The sequence below is a fragment of the Muscardinus avellanarius genome (assembly GCF_963383645.1).
Source record: "Muscardinus avellanarius genome assembly, chromosome: 18".
Classification (NCBI taxonomy): domain Eukaryota; kingdom Metazoa; phylum Chordata; class Mammalia; order Rodentia; family Gliridae; genus Muscardinus; species Muscardinus avellanarius.
In genome coordinates this window covers 41,458,420-41,477,678 of record NC_137804.1, presented here as the reverse complement: position 1 = coordinate 41,477,678, position 19,259 = coordinate 41,458,420, and the positions used below count along the sequence as shown (strand labels likewise).

General features: G+C 56.4%; 1 protein-coding gene across 1 annotated transcript in view; it reads right to left on the bottom strand.

Moving 5' to 3' along the window:
* MAST3 (microtubule associated serine/threonine kinase 3) overlaps nt 1-12,053 on the bottom strand; it is a gene marked incomplete at both ends in the record, with an annotated part of 41,479 nt that extends 29,426 nt beyond the window's left edge. Inside the window, 2 exons of the mRNA XM_080715435.1 lie at nt 2,730-2,761; nt 12,015-12,053. Of these exons, the coding sequence (XP_080571561.1) occupies nt 2,730-2,761; nt 12,015-12,053 (71 nt within the window). The remainder of the gene's footprint in view (nt 1-2,729; nt 2,762-12,014) is intronic.
* Nucleotides 12,054-19,259: the final 7,206 nt, after the last annotated feature.

Genomic DNA, 19,259 nt, shown 5'->3' with positions numbered 1-19,259 from the left:
CGCGGCGCGGCCTCCGCGGAGGCCCGGCCTCGCAGGGCGCGGGGCGGGGCGGCTCCGCCCCGGGGCGGGGCTGGGGGCCGGCACCCGCGCAGCCGGCCGGCCGAGGGGTCCCGGGCCGCGGGGGGGAGCGCGCCGCCGCCCCCCGGGACGCCCAGCGCCGCCCCGCCCGCCGCCCCCACCGCGTCCAGCCCCGCCGCTGGCCCCGCCCCGCCCCCATCTGGGGTGTCGGCGTCCGGCTGGGCCCCCCCGAAGCCCGGGGGGGGGCGGTCAGGCCCCGGGCACGTGGCGGGCGGCAGGCAGCTCCTCGGGGGGTCTTTGGCCCCGTTTTGCCCGTGACCCCCGGACTTTGCCCTCCGCGGGCCATCGGCTGTCCACCACCCTGCCCCCAGCTTGGGCCGAGGCCAGGCCTGTGCCCGCCCTGGGCAATGTCCGAGCCCGCCCTGCCCACCGGCTGCGCCGCCCCCCAGCGCCGGCAGATGGTCTGGACGCCCCCTCCTCCTCCCTAGCCCGGCCTCGGCCAGGGTCCTCCGCTCCTGACCGGCCTCTGGCGGTGTGGACTCGAGGCCCCCAGACCCCAGGCGAAGCCGGGCCCCTCCCTGCCCCTTTCTCTGGTTTCTCCTCCGGGTTCCCTCCCCACACGAACCCCAGCTGGGGGGGTCGGGGTGGGAATGGAGGTCCGGGGCTCCATGCTGCAAGCAGGCCCGGCGCACAGCGACGATCAAGGCGTGTTTGTCGAGTGATTCGGACCCCCCCCCGGGAGAGCGCACCCCGCAGAGGCGGCCCCCACCGCGTCACAGCAGACCCCTCGCTCGCCCAGCGCGGCCCGTCTGTACACCAGGTAAGCTCTTGGACTTGGGGGGCCAAGATGCCGGCTACGGGAAGGCCCAGGCGGCCGGGGAGGGCAGCTCCTGCGCTGGGCTCTGAGCCCCATCGGGGCGTCCAGCTGGCGCTGCCCTACTTGGGTTGGAATTGGAGAGTCTGGATCCCGGGACCCAGAGGACGCCCCTCCTTCCTAGCTGGGCCGGGAAGCCCCAAGAACAGACACCTGGGCACTTCGGGTCCCTACTTCTGGTTTGTTTCGCTTCTGCTACTTTTTATTATTTTTATGTTTTGTGGTACTGGGGATGAAACCCAGGGGCCTTCTACCTCTTGGCTACACCCCCAGATCTATTTTTAATTTGGAAACAGGGTCTTGATAGGTTGCTGAGAGCCTCACTGAGTGGCTGAGGCTGACTTCAAACCTGCGACCCTCCTGTCTCAGCCCCCCAAGTGCTGGGATTACAGGCGTGCGCCCCCAACCCGGCTTTATTTATTTATTTATTTATTTATTTATTTATTTATTTATTTTTGCAGTACTGGGGATGGAATACAGGGGGCCTTCTACCTCTGCGCTACACCCTAGCTCTATGGAACCCCAGGGGCTTTCTACCTCCGAGCTATACTCCCAGACCTATTTTTACATTTTATTTGGAAACAGGGTCTCACTAAGTAGCTGAGAGCCTCACTCAGTAGCTGAGGCTGGCTTCGAACCTGTGCGATCCTCCTGTCTCAGCCTCCCAAGCGCGGGGATGACAAGCGTGTGCCACACCTGGCATCTAGCTCTATTTTTTAATCCTTTATTTTGAAACAGGGTCTCACTGAGTTGCAAAGGGCCTCAATAGGTAGCCGAGGCTGTCCATGAACCACAGTCCTCCTGTCTCAGCCTCCCAAAGCTGGAATTACAAGTGTGTATCACCATGCCTGATTTCACCCGGCTTTATTTATTTATTTATTTATTTATTGCAGTACTGGGGATTGAACCCAAGGACATTCTACCTCCAAGCTACACCCCAGCCCAATTTTTGATTATTTTGTAACAGGGTCTCACTAAATAATTGAGGCTGGCCGTGAACCCGGGTCCTCCTGTCTCAGCCTCCCAAGGACTGGGATTACAAGCGTGCGCCACCATGCCCAGCTTTGGTTTTATTTGGAGATGAAACCCAGGGTCATTCTACCTCCAATTACACTCCCAGTCCAATTTTTTTTTTTTCGGGTGCAGAACTGTGAACCCAGGGGCATTCTACCTCTAAGCTATGCCCCAGTCCTATCTTTTTTTTTTTTTTGAAACAAGGTCTCTCTCACTAAATTGTAGAAGACTGTCCACAAACTTTCGATCTTCCTGTCTCAGCCTCCCAAGTACTGAGATTATAAGCGTGCACGCCCGGCTCCTCCCAGTCCTATTTTATGTTTATTTTGTTATAGGATTTTGAAAGCCTCACTTGCTGAGGCTGTCTTCCAACCTGTGATCCTCCTTTCTCAGCCTCCCAAGGACTGGGATTACAAGCGTGTGCTACCATGCCTGGCTTATATTTTATTTTTGGTGGTACTGGGATGGAACCCAGGGGCTTTCTACCTCCGGGCTATACTCCCAGACCTATTTTATATTTTACTTGGAAACCAAGTCTCACTAAGTTGCTGAGGGCCTCACTAAGTAGCTGAGGCTGGCTTCGAACCTGCGATCCTCCTGTTTCAGGCTCCCAAGTGCTGGGATTTCCGGTCTGTGCCACCAGGCCCGGCTCCAGTTCCTTATTGGCATGCAGGCTAGTAACACCACGGATGCGCTTATGAGGTGCTTGGCAAACACCAGGGCGGGAGAGAGGCGGAAAGGATTGTAGTGATTACTAAATAAATTCACAGTTGTGTGCCCGGGACGGCGGGGCACCCAGACCGCCAGCCCCAGGAGGACTCACCCACGTCCCCGGCGAGGCAGGCTCAGCTCCTTCTGAAATGAGACAGAAAATAGGGATCATGACCAGGAAGGCGAGCCCGGCAGCCCCCCGCCTTGCTCACCACACCCACACGAGCCCTCTGCTCAGCCCGGTCCCACCGTGCCCACCACGGCCTCCACGCCCGTGGCCCGGCCCCAGGTCAGACCTCCAACTGAGGTCTCCTTCCTGGGCCTTGAGACTCGGCCTCCCGCCCCGCTCTGCTCAGTACCCGACACCCAGTCAGAAAGAAGTTATCTTACTTTTGGTGCTAGGGCCTGAATGTAGGGCCCTTCTACTTCTGAGTTACACCCTCAGCCCTATTTTATTTTTTATTTGTAAACAGAGTCTTGCTAGGCTGATTAGAGTCTTACTACTACTGAAGCTGTCCTCAAACCTGTGATCCTCCTGTCTCAGCCTCCCAAGTACTGGGATTACAGCAGTGGGGCACCACGCCGGCTTGAAACAGTTAAAGATTACAAATGAACCTGGGCCTGGTGGCGCACACTTGTAATCCCAGGACTTGGGAGGCTGAGACAAGAGGATCGCAGGTTTAAGGCTGGCCTCAGCTACTTAGGCCCTTAGCAACTCAGTGAGTCTTTTTCTTTCTTTCTTTCTTTCTTTCTTTCTTTCTTTCTTTCTTTCTTTCTCTCTTTCTTTCTTTCTTTTTCTTTTGCGGTACTGGGGATGGAACCCAGGGGCCGTCTACCTCTGGTCTACACTCCCAGACCTATCTTATACGTTATTTGGAAACAGGGTCTCACTAAGTTGCTGAGAGCCTCACTAAGTAGCCGAGGCTGGCTTTGAACCCACACGATCCTCCTGTCTCAGCCTCCCAAGCGCGGGGATTACAAGCGTGCGCCACCACGCCCCACTATTCTTTATTTTGAAACAGGGTCTCACTGAATTGCTGAGGTCCTCACTAAGTAGCTAAGGCTGTCCTCGAACCGCAGTCCTCCTGTCTCAGCCTCCCAAATGCTGGAATTACAGCGTGTGCCACCACGCCCGGCTGAGACTCTGTTTCAAAATAAAGAATTTAAAAAAAAAAAAAGGGCTGAAAGCCAGGAGTGGTGGCGCACGCTTGTCATCCCAGCATTCGTGAGGCCGAGACCTGAGGATCGAGGTTCTCAGCCAGCCTCAGCTACTTAGTGAGACCCTGTTTCAAAATAAAGAATAAAAAATAGGGCAGGGGGTGTAGCTCAGAGGTCGAATGCCCCTGGGTTCCATCCCCAGACCCTCAATAAATAAATAAATAAATAAACAAAAAATTTTTAAAAGGGCTGGGGTATAACTCAGAGGTAAAGTTCCCCTGGGGTCATTCTCCAGCACTGCAAATAAATAAAGTAATTAATCAATCAATATAATGAATTTTATTTATTTATTTATTTATTTATTTTTGTAGTACTGGGGGTGTAACCAAGAGGCCTTCTACCTCTGGGCTCAACTCCCAGACCTATTTTATATTTTATTTGGAAACAGGGTCTCACTAAGTTGCTGAGAGCCTCACTCAGGAGCTGAGGCTGGCTTCGAACCCGCGCGATCCTCCTGTCTCAGCCTCCCAAGCGCGGGGATTACAAGCGTGCGCCACCATGCCTGGCTTATATTTATTTTTTTTTAAAAACTTGTCAAGCCAGGATTGGGACCTGTGCAGTGCGCCGGGTTGGGGGCACTGGCCCGGGACTCCTTCTGAATACCTTTTGGAGCTTGGCAAACTGAGCCGTGCCAACCTCGGGTGCCCTCGCCGTGTACAAGGGCAGAAGCACTGAACTTGGCCCACTGTGACCCCAGAGTCCGTCACAGGTGACCTGCCTTAGAGCGGGGGGTGTGAGACAGGATACGGAACCCAGGGGCCTTCTACCTTTGAACTACATCACCAGTCTGTTTTATTTTTTATTTTGAAAACAGGGTCTTGCCAGGCTGGTGGTGCACGCTTATCATCTCAGCATCTGGGAGGCTGAGACAGGAGGATCGCCGTTTGCAGACAGTCTCAGCTACTACTTAGGCCCTCTGCAACTCAGTGAGACCCTGTTTCAAAATCAAGAATAAGCCGGGCGTCGTGGCACAGGCTTGTCATCCCCGCACTTGGGAGGCTGAGACGGGAGGATCGCGCGGGTTCGAAGCCAGCCTCAGCTACTGAGTGAGGCTCTCAGCAACTTAGTGAGACCCTGTTTCCAAAATAAAATATAAATGGGTCTGGGAGTGTAGCCCGGAGGTAGAAAAGCCCCTGGGTTCCACCCCAGTACCACCAAAAATGAATGAAAGAATAAAAAATAAGGCTAGGTGTATCTTGGAGGTAGAATGACCCTGGGTTCCATCGCCAGTATCACAAAAGAAAAAGAAAAAAGAGGGTCTCCTTAATTTGCCGAGGCTGGCCTCGAACCTGTGATCCTCCTGTCTCCGCCTCCCAAGTGGTGTGCACCATCAGGCCCCGTGTTGGAGGCTTTTTTGAAATCCCGAGAAAGCCGCGTAGCCCGAGTTTAGGACCAGGAGGCCCTGAACCGCGCCTGTTCCCCGCTCCCCCGGCGGCGCGCGCGATTGCGGTGCTGTGCCTCAGTTTCCCCGTCTGTAACTCAGGAGCGCCCAGGGGAGGAACCGTGTCGTGTGACCAGCCGCGGTTGGCGAGTGCTTGGCGTGGCCGTGCCAGGCGTTACCGCACCTGGGAGCTGTGCCTCGGTTTCCCGAGTCCCTGCCCCACGCGCCAGGGCGTTTCATAGCCGGGAAACTGAGTCACGGAGAGAAGCCAGCTGTCACGCGCACGCACGCGCACACGCGCACACACACACACACACAATCGGGGCGGCTGCTGGGGACACTCGACTATTTTTACCTCGGTGGGCTCCCGGCTGCCCACGTGCTGATGCGGGGTGTTCACCATGGCAACCAATGGCGTCTACGGCCCCGCAGCCAATCGCAGCGGCCGGAGGTTGCCAGGCGCCGGACGACCCGCCTCGGGGACCGAGCGCGCTGCCTTGGGGACCCGCAGTCAGGGAGCCGGGGGCACCCGCCGTCGATGCCATTAGGATTCTGTTGGACTTTTTATTGCTGTTTTGAACCCAGGGGCATTCTACCTCCGAGCTCTACCCCCAGCCCTAGTTTTTATTTTTAGTTTGAAACAGGATCTCGCTAGGCTAATGAGTTCTCACTCCTTGCTGAAGCTGTCCTCGAACCTGCGATCCTCCCGTCCCAGCCTCCCGAGCACTGGGGTCACAGGAGCGCCCCGCCGCCCGGCGAGCCGGAAGGACTTCAGCCCCGGGATCCCTGCGCTCGCCACCCGCATCCCGGGTTCGAGAGCGCGGCTTCCCCGCCCGCACCCCGAGGTGCCGCGTGGGCCTGCCATGGCCGACCCACTCCAGGGCTCGGGCCGGGCTCCCAGTGTCTAGGGAGAAGCAGTAAGCAAGCTCGGCAGAGAAGATGCCCGTACATCCGAGGCGAGGTGATGATCGGCCACATTAGTAATAAAATCAGCAGTTTAAACATGTTTGCAAAATACAAAAAGATGTGACGCCCAGCGGGAGGCGGGGAAGGTCAGCCGGCGCCCCGCCCCGCCCTGCGGCCCCCAGAGAGCCGCCTCGGCCTCTGCACCTGCGCTTGGTTTCATTTCATTTTATATTTTGGTATTGGGGATCTAGAACCCTGGGGCAGCTACCTCGGAGCTACACCCCCAGCCCTATTTTTTTATTTTATTTTATTTTATTTTATTTTTTTGGCGGTACTGGGGATGGAACCCAGGGGGGTTCTACCCCCGAGTTACACCCTCAGCTCTATTTTTTATTCCTTATTATGAACAGGGTCTCACTGAGTTGCAGAGGCCTCTCTAAATAGCTGAGGTTGTCGAACCGCGATCCTCCGGTCTCAGCCTCCCGAATGCTGGGATTACAAGCGTGCACCACCGCGCCCGGCTATTTTATTCTTTTTATTTTGAAATAGGGTCTAAGTTGCAGAGAGCCTCACTTAGTTGCTCAGGCCGGCCGCGGAGCTGCGCTCTTCCTGCCTCAGCCGCCACGTCCTGGAATTACAAGCCGGCGCCACCGTGCCTGGCTGATTTTTGAGTTTGCAACAGGGTCTTGATAAGTCGGTGAGTCTCACTAAGTTCCCGAAGCTGGCCTCGAACCTGCAACGCGCGGTTTCAGCCTCCCACATACAGGGATGATAGGAGCGCGGCAGCATCGGCCAGGAACTGCCCTTTAAGGATAGTGGCGCACGCTTGTCATCCCCGCGCTTGGGAGGCTGAGACAGGAGGATCGCGCAGGTTCGAAGCCAGCCTCAGCTACTTAGTGAGGCTCTCAGCAACTCAGTGAGACCCTGTTTCCAAATAAAGTACAAAATAGGTCTGGAAGTATAGCCCAGAGGTAAAATGCCCCTGGGTTCCACCCCCAGGACCACCATAAATAAATAAATAAATAAATAAATAAATAAATAAATGCATGGCTGGGTAGTGCTGCTTCCATTTCAGATTCAGACCCATCCTGAGAACCCCCCAGTTTTGAGGAGACAGATCAGGGCAAAGGAACCCCCATACTGGAGTGACCCAGAGAGGGGCGCCAAGGAGCTCCCTTGGCCGGGAGCCGAGGGGCAGCAGGTGAGGCTGGCCCAGACCAAAAGTGGACAGAGATGGGATGGGAACTTGCATGGGCCACATGCTCTAGCCGGAGGGCTTCCCGGAGGAGGAGGAATGGCCCTGGGCATGGGGAAGCAGGGTGGCCTTGGAGGATGACCGTCTAGGGAGCCTGTCCAGCAGCGAGGTAGGCAAAGCCCAGGCACAGGCTCTGGCCGCCTTCCCTGCCCCAGGGACGCTCTGTTTTTGAGATCGAGGTTTTGCATGTCATCGTGTGTGCAAACCGGAGGACCAAGTGGGAGACACGGAACTCCTAATAGACGCAGTAGTGATAACAGGTCCCCGTAGGGTGCTTCCAATACTATGCGCTAGGCTGAGCTTGACCAGACCAGGGAGGACGAGGCCGCACCTCTTGCCCGGACCTCAGCTCTGGGTAAACTGGCAGCCCACGGGGCAGGCTCGATGCCCTTGAAAACCTCCGCTAGCCAAGTGTCCAAGTACGGTGGTACCTGTGATTCCAGGCACTTGGAGGCTGAGACTGGAGGATCGCAGATTAGAGGCTAGGCTCAGCAATTTAGTGAAGTACCTCAGCAACTTAGACCCTGTTTTCAAATAATATCAAACTGGGAGTGAAGCTTGGAGATATAATGCCTCTAGTTTTTTTTTTTTTTTTTTTTTTTTTTTTTTTTTTTTTTGGTGGTGGTACTGGGGGTGGAACCCAGAGGCTTTCTACCTCCGGACTATACTCCCAGACCTATTTTATATTTTATTTGAAACAGGGTCTCACTAAGTTGCTGAGAGCCTCACTAAGTAGCCGAGGCTGGCTTTGATCCTCCTGTCTCAGCCTCCCAAGCGCAGGGATTACAAGCGTGCGCCACCACGCCCGGCTAGAATGCCGCTAGTTTCAACCTCCGGTACCGAAAAAAAAAAAAAAAAAAGTTGTGTGTAGTGGTGTACCTAGTACTTGGGACGCTGAAAACTCAGTGCTTGGGAGGCTGAGACAGGGGAATCGCAGGTGCAAATACACCTGTATTTGCTGTGGCCAGCCTCAGCTGCTTAGTGAGGCCTTCAGCAAATACAGGTGGGGTGGAGCTCGGAGGGAAGGGAAGATTCCCCTGGGTTCAATCCCCAGTTCTGCTAAAGAAAGAAAGAAAGAGAAAGAAAGAAAGAAAGAAAGAAAGAAAGAAAGGAAGGAAGGATGGAGGGAGGGAGGGAGGGAGGGAGGGGGAGAGCCGGTGTGTGGCGCACACCTATGACCCCAGTCCTTGGGACCCTCCTGGGTTAGCAGGTCACAGGTCGGAGGGCAGCCTCCGCAACTTAGTGAGAGCCTGTCTGCAAATAAAAAATGAAACAGGGCTGGGGGTGTAGCTTGGAGGTAGAAGCCCCTGGGTTCAAACCGTGGCATCACAAAACACACACACACACACACACACACACACACACACACACACACACCCTCCGCGGCGGACCCCGCTGGGCAGCTCCGCGGGGGCTTCCTCAGCTTTGACGAGTGGACTCTGTGCTTGGTACCGGGTTGGCAAGTGGGTGGAGACTGTGACCCTGCCTCAAAGACCGGGACGCTTTGTTCTGTTTGCAGTTGTGAGGATAGAACCCAGGGCGTTCTGTCTCTGAACTACACCCTGGCCTACTCTTTATTCCGTGTGCGTGTGTGTGTGTGTGTGTGTGTGCGTGTGTGTGTGTGTGTGTGCGTGTGTGTGTGTGTGCGTGTGTGTGTGTGTGTGTGTTACTGGGGATGGAGTCCAAGGTCATTCTACTTCCTAACTACACCCCCAGCCCTATTTCTTTTCTCTTTCTTTCTTTCTTTCTTTCTTTCTTTCTTCTTTCTTTATCTTGGTGGTACTGGGGTTCCTGGAAGCCCTTCTACTTCCGGGCTACACTCCCAGACCTATTTTTACATTTTTATTTGGAAACAGGGTCTCCTAAGCCAGCGCGCGCGGCTGGCTTCGAACCTGCGCGATCCTCCCGTCTCCGCCTCCCAAGCGCGGGGATGACGAGCGTGCGCCGCCAGGCCCGGCTTATTCTTTATTTTAAAACAAGGTCTCGCTAAGTTGCCGAGGACCTCACTAAGTAGCTGAGGCTGGCTGTGAACCAGCGACCCTCCTGTCTCCGCCTCCCAAGGACCGGGATGACAAGCGCGCGCCGCCACGCCCGGCTGAAGACCAAGACTCTCCATCTGGGTGCGGCCAGGACCTCGTGAGTCAGAAGATGCTCTTTTTTTCCTGCTGTCATTTCCCCCTCCCTGGGCCTCAGTTTCCCCTTCTGAAAAGTGCAACTAGTAACAGCATCAGCCCCTCCAGCCGTGAGGACTAGTAAATACATGGACACTGTGTAGTCTGTTAACGGAGCCTTACTACTTTACAAACCTTTCACGGTTATTTCATCTTCTCCTGACCTGGCCTTTTATCTCTGTGTCCCATTCTGACTTCTGTCCCCACTTTTTGCTCCCCAATGGCTCCAGAGGAGTCTTTTCAGACCCAGACATGGGCATGCTCTCCGCTGCTGCTCTGGCACCTCCCATGGCTCCCCATTACCCTAGGGAGAAAGTCTAACCTCTTCAAACAAGCACTGAGTTGGGCGTGGTGGCACACACTTGTAATCCCAGTACTTGGGAGGGTGAACCAGGAGGGTCGTGGTTCACGGCTAGCCTCAGCTACTTGGTGAAGCCCTTTGCAACTTAGTGAGACCCTGTTTCAAAAAATAAAAAGACTAGAGCCGGGTGTGTGGCCCACGCTTATAATCCCAGTACTTGGGAGGCTGACACAGGAAGATCCCGGTTCGCAGCCAGCCTCAGCTACTTAGCGAGGCCCTCTGCAACCCAGTGGGACCCTGTTTCAAAATAAAGAATAAAAAATAGGGCAGGGGGTGTAGTTCGGAGGTCAAATGCCCCTGGGTTCCATCCCCGGTGCCCAAACCAAAAACCCAAGGCCAAGCACTGCTACCAGCCAGCTGCCCCCTCTCACACCTCTGGTTCTCGAGGCTTCTAGTTTGTTCCCTGGGTAACAGCACGACGTGGGGCCTCTGGGCCCGGGGCAGGCGGTGCCTCCATCCCCAGCGCCTCTGCTCGGCCATCCCTCAGCCCTCCCGGCCTCCCCGCCCGCGGGTCAGTGTTGGGGAGGCCTGGAGGGGGAGCCCCACCTGCCTGGGCTGGAATCCTGCCGTGTCCACTGTGAGACACTGGAGGTGCTCCTCCGAGCCTCAGTTTCCCCTTTTCTAAAGCAGGACTTCTCGGGGAATGCCTCCCCCCCCCATGGAACTGGTCCCACTTTCTGACGTCAGCAGCGCCCCCATTCGCCTACCCGGAGGCGGTTTCTCTATTTTAAGAGGCCGAAGGCGGGGCTGGCACCTAACTGGGGCTCCAGGCGCCCCGCCCCCACACCCCTGCTGGCCAGCCCCCCCCCCGCCCCCTTAGCACCCGGCCCCCCAGGCCGTCCTGCGCCCGCACCCCACGTCTTCTCACCTGCACCTGCCCCTGCCGCCCCGCCCAGCCCACCGGCTCCTCCGCCAGGCGGGCGTCCTGCAGCCGGCGCTGGAGACCTGCGGCCCAACGCCCGCCCTGCCGGCCACCTCGCTGGGTCCCAATCCTCGAGGCTCCGCTCCCCTCGCTCAGGCCCTGACCGCCCAACACTCACCCCGCACCTGCCACCCGTCCCGGGCCACCCAGCAAGGCCAGCGCCGGCGCCACCAGTGCCTGGCCCCTCCTGAGCTGACCGCGCTGCTCGCGGCCCGCCTCCCCCCGCAGCTGGGGAGGCCCAGCCGAGAGCGGCTGCGGAGGTGGAGAAGCCCTTCGCCTCTCCAGAGCCCGGCACAATAATAATAATAATAATAATAATAATAATAATAATAATAATAATAATAATAATAATGCTGGCTGGCAAAGGAGGCGTGCCAGGTCTCCACCTGCAGACTAGGTGGCTCCTTGGGCACCCAGGGAGACGGCCAGATCTTAATTCCCATTTTACAGAGGCACACATGGGGAAACTGAGGACCGGAGAGGTTAAATCTGCTTTTCCGCCAGAGGCCGCGAACCCCCCGGGTGTGCGGGGCCCCAGGACTGCCGTCCAGCGCCGGTCCCGCAGCTTCCTCCGCAGGAACACGGTGCCAGAGGAGCTTAGCGGGGGGGGGCCTTCTGGAGAATGGGGAAACCGAGCCCCGGCGATCAGGAGGTCCCCCGCGCCCCAGGTCACAGAGCTACTGGAAGACAGACAGGCATCTCCACCCTGGAGACCTCTGCTGAGCAACTCCCCAAGGCTGCGGCCCGATGGACACACGGACGCCGGCCGGTCCAGCCTCCCCGGCAGGCGGGCAGAGTGCCCCAGGCCAGGGGTGCGCGCTCGGGGACCCCCGCAGGTATCGGGGCCCGTGGGTTAACATCACCTCGCCGCAATCGGTTCACACGACGACAAACAGGCTGCTGTGGCTCCTGCTGTCACTGGAGCAGCGGCGCGGCGCGCAGAGCCCCCAGGCCCTCCCTCCCACGCGCCGTCTGGGGCCTCAGTTTCCCCATATGTCAAGTGGGGACCCTCCCGCGCTCCTTCCCCCCCGAAGAAAAGCGCTTGGAGAAGCAGGTGCGCAGAGGGCACCCCCTGAGCGCGCCCCGCCCCTGCCTCAGTTTCCCCCGACCCCGAGGCCCCGCCCCCTGCACCCGGGCCGCGTCCCTCGCGCGCTGCCCCCGCCCGCCCGCGCCGGGGCCTCACCTGGAGCCCGCGGCGCCGCAGGAGGCTCGACTCGTCCATGGCCAGCGAGTCCCAGCCGCTGGGCCCGCCCCCGGCCCCGCCCCGGCCCGCCCGGCCCCGCACCCGGCCGCTATTGGCCGGCAGGTCATCTGACGCCTCTGGCCCCGCCCCCGAGCCCCGCCCCCGCCGGGCGAGCGGCCGCCGCTCACCAGGCCCCTGCCCCGCGGCTCCGCGCCCGAGTGGACGTTTTGCACCCGGGGCCGCTAGAAGTCAGGCGGCGGCGTCGGGTCCCATTTTGCAGATCAGAAAACTGAGGCCGAAGCCGGGCGCGGTGCCGCACGCCTGCAATCCCAGTACTTGGGAGGCTGAAACAGGAAGATAGCAGCTTCAAGGCCAGCCTCAGCAACTCAGCGAGGCTCTCATCAACCTAGCGAGACTTTGTTCCAAAATTAAAAATAATAATAATAATAATAATAATAATAATAATAATAATAATAATAATAGGGCTGGCGGAGCCGGGCGCGTGGTGGCGCACGCTTGTCATCCCAGCATTCGGGAGTCTGAGACCAGAGGATCGTGGTTCGAGGACAGCCTCTGCTACTTAGTGAGGCCCTCTGCAACTCAGTGAGACCCGGTTTCAAAAGAAAGAATAAAAAATAGGGCTGGGGGTGCAGCTCGGAGTTCCAGCCCCTGGGTCCCATCCGCTGCACCGCAAGAAAAAGGGGTATAGTTCAGAGGTAGAATGCACCTGGGTTGAGTTTTTAAAGGTCCTCCACCCATAAACCCCTCAGCCATGGGGGGAAAATGTATATCCTATATATATTTATGTGTGTGCGCGTTACTGGTGATTGAACTCAGAGACATCAAACTCTGAGGTCCGCCTTCAGCCCTTTTTTTTATTTTATTTCCAAGCAGGGTCTTGCTAGGTCGCTGGGATTCTCCCTTCGCGCACCGAGCTGACCGTGAGCTGGGGTCCAGGCGGGCGCCCCCTGCACCTGCTCCTGCGGGTCTTGGCTTCCGGTCACTGGGCCTCCCTGGGCTCTCAGACTGCACCGTCCAGCGGCGTCCGGCACACCACAGAGTCCTCCTCGCCACCCAACTCCGGGGCACGCTCATCGCCCCCAGAGGACACCCGTCTCCATCGCGGTCCCTCTGGAGTGTCCTCCAGCTCCTGGCGCCCACCGGCCCCTCCGCGCCCTCAGCGTTTCCGATTCTGCCCTGGATTCATGGCAATAGTCAGGCAACCCGTGGGCATCTGAGGCTGCCTTCTTTCACGGCCTTTCTCCCTCCCTCTCTCTCTCTCCCTTCCTTTCTTTTTTTCTTATTTTTTTTCTGTGTGGGGTTCTGGGGATGGGACCCAGGGGCTTTCTACCTCTGGGCTACACCCCCAGCCCTGTTTCATTATCCTTTTAAATTTTGAAACAGGGTCTCATTAACTTGCAGACGGTCTCACTGAGTTGCTGAGGCTGGCCTCTGGTCGGCGGTCCTCCTGTCTCAGCCTCCCAAGCACTGGGGCTACAGGGTGTGCGCCACCGCGCCCAGCTCAGCGTCGTGTTTTCAGTATTCATCGTACACTAGTCCATGGGAGGCTGTAGACGGGAGGGTCGCAGGTTCACAGCCAGCATCGGCAGCTTAGCGAGGCTCTCAGCAACCTAGTGAGACCCTGATTCCAAATAAGAAATAAAATTGGGCTGGGGGTGTGACCTGATGGTAGAGAGCCCCTGAGTTTCTCGTTTCTCTTTCTCTCTCTCTCTCTCTCTCTCTCTCTCTCTCTCTCTCTCTCTCTCTCACACACACACTACATTGTGTTGCTAATGGTAATTGCTACATTGTAGCAAATAGTACTTCCTTCCTTCCTTTTTTTTTTTTTTGAGGAACTGGGGGTTGAACCCAGTGGCATTCTATCTCTAAGCTACACCCACTGCCCAATTTTTTTATTCTTAATTTTGAAACAGGGTCTCACTGCCGGGCATGGGCACGCTTGTAATCCCCGCACTTGGGAGGCGGAGACAGGAGGATCGCGCAGGTTCGAAGCCAGCCGCGCACACTGGCTTAGGAGACCCTGTTTCCAAATAAAAAAAAATGTAAAAATAGGTCTGGGAGTGTAGCCCGGATGTAGAAGGGCTTCCAGGAACCCCAGTACCACCAAAAGAAGAAGAAGAAGAAGAAGAAGAAGAAGAAGAAGAAGAAGAAGAGGAGGAGGAGGAGGAGGAGGAGGAGGAGGAGGAAAGAAACAGGGTCTCACCGAGTTGCACAGGGCCTCACTAAGTAGCTGAGGCTGTCCGCGAACTGCGATCCTCCTGCCTCGGCCTCCCGAGTGCTGGGATGAGGAGCCTGCGCCCCACGCCCGCTCCTTCCCCCCTTGTATGGTCAGCGTATGTTCCACAGTGCCGGGGATCACACGGGGGTTCTAGCTTGCCCATCGAAGTCATTAGGATTTCTCACTTCTTGACCGGCCTGAAGAAAACTCAAGGGATATTACAGTGTGGTTTGTGTGGGTGTATGTTTTTAATTCCTTTGTGTATATACTTGGCGTGGACTTTCTGGGCCCTTTGTGAATTCCGTGTGTGTGTGTGTGTGTGTGTGTATGTGTGTGTGTGTGTGTGTGTGTGTGGTAGTGGGGATGGAACCACCCAGGGGCATTCTACCTCCGAGCTACACCCCCAGCCCTATTTTTTTATTCTTAATTTTGAAACAGGGTCTCACTGAGTTGAAAAGGTCCCCACTAAGTATCTGAGGCTGTCCTCAAACTGTGATCCTCCTGTCTCAGCCTCCCAAATGCTGGGATTACAGGCGTGGGCCACCACGCCCGGCTTAATTCCATGTTTTTTTATTTATTTATTTATTTATTTATTTATTTATTTATTTATGGTGGTACTGGGGTTCCTGGAAGCCCTTCTACCTCCGGGCTACACTCCCAGACCTATTTTTACATTTTTTTTTATTTGGAAACAGGGTCTCCTAAGCCAGTGCGCGCAGCTGGCTTCGAACCTGCGCGATCCTCCTGTCTCTGCCTCCCGGAGATTACAAGCGTGCGCCACCACGCCCGGCTTATTCCATGTTTTAAATATGCGACACATTGCCAGACGCTTTTCCAAAGCGGTCACCTAGTTAAACCTGAATTTCAAAAACCAATGAATAATTTTTCAGTATAAATATGCCCCTGCAGTACTTGGGACATCGTTCATGCTAAAAAACAATGGTGTATTGAAATTCTAGTTAAACTGGCTGTCCCGAGTTTCATCTCACGCCCTGTGATAAGTGCGTTCAAGCCACAGCTTGCTTACGCCAAGAGACGGAAGCCCACGCGCTTCGACGTGGCGCCTCCGAGGTCACTTTTCGTCTACTCTAGGACCCAGATGGTCCCGAGCCTTTTATTTATCTCAGCCATCGCGATTGGCTTGAGGTGGACATGTGACCCAGCCTCTTAGCCAATCAGAACCTTCCTTGGGACTTGGGTTGGAATCTTGGAGAAAGAGGATGCCAAGGTGGTTGGCTGGACGGATGGGACGCGGGGCGCCCCGTCGAGTGCTTTGGCCACCTAAGGACGGCCCAGGAATTGCTCCCAAAGACTGAATGATCGCTGACCGAATGATCGAACAGTTCTCCCCGGTGAACCCGTGTGTCCCTCAGAACCCCACTCCAGATTCTCTTTGTCTGTCAGAGAATATTCACTGAATGAACAGAAGAGGTTTTTTTTTAACTTGTAGACAGTGTGTGTGTGTGTGTGTGTGTGTGTGTGTGTGTGTGTGTGTGTGTTGCTGGGGATTTTTTTTTTTTTTTTTTTTTTTTGGTGGTCCTGGGGGTGGAACCCAGAGGCTTTCTCCCTCCGGGCTACACTCCCAAACCTATTTTATATTTTATTTGGAAACAGGGTCTCACTAAGTTGCCGAGAGCCTCACTAAGTAGCTGAGGCTGGCTTCGAACCCGTGCGATCCTCCTGTGTCAGCCTCCCAAGCGCGAGGATTACAAGCATGCGCCACCACGCCCGGCTTAAGATATACCAATTTAAAAGGAAGAAAGGCTGCTGGGTAGTGGCATATGCGTCTAATCCCAGCATTTGAGAGGCTGAGACAAGAGGATGGAAGGTTGGAGACCAGCCTCAGCAGTGTCTTAAGACTCTCAGCAACCTCGTGAGATCCTGTTTCAAAACAGACCAGATGTGGTGGCGGAAGTCTGTAATCCCCAGGACTTGGGGAGCTGAAACTGAAGGGTGCAGGCTTGAAGTCAGCTTCAGTAACTTAGTGAGACCCGCAGCAAATTCGAACCTCTTTCAAAATAAAATAGCCGGGCGTGGTGGCAGACGCTTGTAATCCCAGCATCCGGGAGGCTGAGACCGGAGGATCGCGGTTCGCGGCCGACCTCAGCTACTTAGTGAGGCCCTCGGCAACTCAGTGAGACCCTGTTTCAAAATAAAGAATAAAAAATAGGGCTGGGCACAACGTAGATCAGAGGTAGAATTCGCTGGAGTCTATCCACAGTACCAGAAAGAAGAAAAGAAAAGAAAAGAAAAGAAAGAAAGAAAGAAAGAAAGAAAGAAAGAAAGAAAGGGCTAGCTGAATGGTGAAAAGCTTTCTTACTGAAGAATGGTGCCTAGCAATGTTACATGAACAGAGATTTCTCCCTGCAAACTCCTACTCATCCTCAGCACCCTCCCTGGGTGCCCTTGGGGTCTGGGGCCGCAGGAGGCCGGCTGTGCTCTCCCCCTTCGCTCAGGTCACTCCCCGAGGGGGTGGGGTGGGGCTCTGCAGTTCCTCCTGTCATGGTTTCCGGGCCCCTGTGACTCGGTCCTTCCTGCTTCCCCTCCTCCCAGCCACGAGGCATCGGAAAGTGGAGCAGCTGCTTATCGCAAGGAGGGAGCCCAGGTGCCAAGGCGTGGGGCGTGTGAGCTCGGCCTGTGACCGCAGTCGGGCTAGAAACGCTGCCCCACATGTGGCTGGAGTCACCTCCTGCCTACCACCCACCATGGCTCCCCAGGGCTTCGGACAGAGCAAGCCCTTCAGCCTGGATGGAGAGCCCAGCCCTGACCAGCCTCACCTCCCCCAGAGCCCAGGCCCGCGCTGTGGAGCTTGGTGTCCCCGAAGCACAGCCTCAAGCCGGGCATGGGGGCCACGCTTGTCATCCCCGCGCTCGGGAGGCTGAGACAGGAGGATGGCGCAGGTTCGAAGCCAGCCTCAGCTGCGTAGTGAGGCTCTCAGCAACTCAGTGAGACCCTGTTTCCAAATAAAGTATAAAATAGGTCTGGGAGTGTAGTCTGGGGGTAGAAAGCCCCTGGGTTCCATTCCAGTACAGCAAAATAAATAAATAAATAAATAAATAAATAAAGAAAGAAAGAAAGAAAGAAAGAAAGAAAGAAAGAAAGAAAGCACAGCCTCAGACCTTGGCTTCTGTTGGAGGTGGGTGCTCATCCTAAAATCCCACTGAAGCCCCCTCCAGGCGGCCCCCCCACCCCCAGGGCGGGCGCCTCTGTCGGCCGCTCCGCCGTCCACCCCATGTCCCTCTGGTGACCCGGTCACTCAGACGGGAGGGAGGTGGCCCCGGGTGAGAGGCGCTGACGGCTCCTGTCATCCTGGTCGTTGAGGGAAACTGAGCCCCGCGAGGGCCACCCCGGGGGCTGCCGGGACTCATCCCTTCCCCTCCAGCCAGCGGCCCAGGGCGTCCAGCGTCCCTGGACTCTGTTTCCCCATCTGTGAAATGGGGCAACACCAGATGGGGGGGTGCCAGTTCACCCATCTTTTCACCTCCCGGCCCATTGCGTGTATGCGTGTGCGTGCGTGTGTGCGTGCGTGCATGCATGTGCGTGTGTGCGTGTGTGTGTGTGTGTGCCGCACGCCTCTCTCTGTGCCCGCCGTCCACCCCGGGGCCCAGGGCAGTGAAGGCGCCTCTGTGTGGGGCCGGCGCGTCCCCTCTGTACCAGCCCAGGACACTGGCTCTTTGTCTCGGCCGCTGACCTCACCGCCTCTGGGTGCCTGACCCCGGCCAGGGCCCCGTGACCAGGCTCCGGGCGGGGCCCCTCAAGGCAGCACAAGGGCTGTGTCCGCAGCCGGCCTCAGTTTCCCTGGGTGCCCTCTTCCAGGGAGGACTCTCACGGTTCCTCCCCTCAGTGTCCTGGGACTCAAAAATTGTTTTCTTTTGTGGAGCCCTTTTTATGCTCTATTTTGAAATGGGGTTCTACTAAGTTGTTGGGTTTCAGGCTTGTAATGACCTTTTAACATATGTATGTATGTATGTATGTATGCATATTAAGTACATATAATATATGCACACATATATGTATATACATACATTTAATTATTTATTTTTTGCGGTACTGGGGATGGAACCCAGGGGCATTGACCTCCGAGCCACACCCCCAGCCCTATTTATTTATTTATTTATTTATTTATTTTTTGCGGGTCTGGGAATGGAACCCAGGAGCATTCAACCTCTGAGCTATACCCACTACCCTATTTTTTATTCTTTATTTTGAAACAGGGTCTCACTAAGTTGCAGAGGGCCTCACTGAGTAGCTGAGGCTGTCTGCGAACCACGATCCTCCCGTCTCAGCCTCCCGAATGCTGGGATGACGAGCGTGCGCCACCACGCCCGGCTTCCAGCCCTATTTCTTATTCTTTATTTTGAAATAGGGTCTCACTGAGTTGCAAAAGGCCTCGCTGAGTAGCTGAGGCTGTCTGCAAACCCCGACCCTCCTGTCCTATTCTTTTGTTTTAAAACAGGGTCTCACTAGGTTGCTAAGGTCTCACTAAGTTGCTGGGGCTGGCCTCTAACCTGCGGTCCTCCCGTCTCAGCCTCTCTTGTCCTGGGGTTTCAGATGTGCGCCACCACGCCCTGCCATCCCCTGCATCCTGAACTAAGGTGGCCTTCTGGGTGCCGTGCCCAAGGCTGGCATATTTCTACGGGTCTGAAGGAGAAGTGAACTCCAGGTGCCCAAGACTGTGGGACTTCCATTCAGCATCTGGCTGCGGGCCGCTCGGGCCTGGGGCCTCTGCTGGCGCCGGGGGTCCGGCTTGAGGCAGCAGGGGCGAGACCCAGAGCCTGGGCCCAGGCGGGCGGTGGGCGGTGGGCGCGGTGAGGCCGCGGCTCTGAGCTGACTCCGGGTTTCTCTTTCGCTTTGACGTGCCGGGGAGGGGACGTGACAGCTCTTTTTCTTGTTCTCTTCCCTTGGCTCTGCTAGTGTGTTCCGGGGAGGGGACCGGGCGGCCGGGGCCTCCTCGCCAGCACCCTGCTGGGACGATGAGGCTCCACGTGGACCCGACGGGGTGGCCG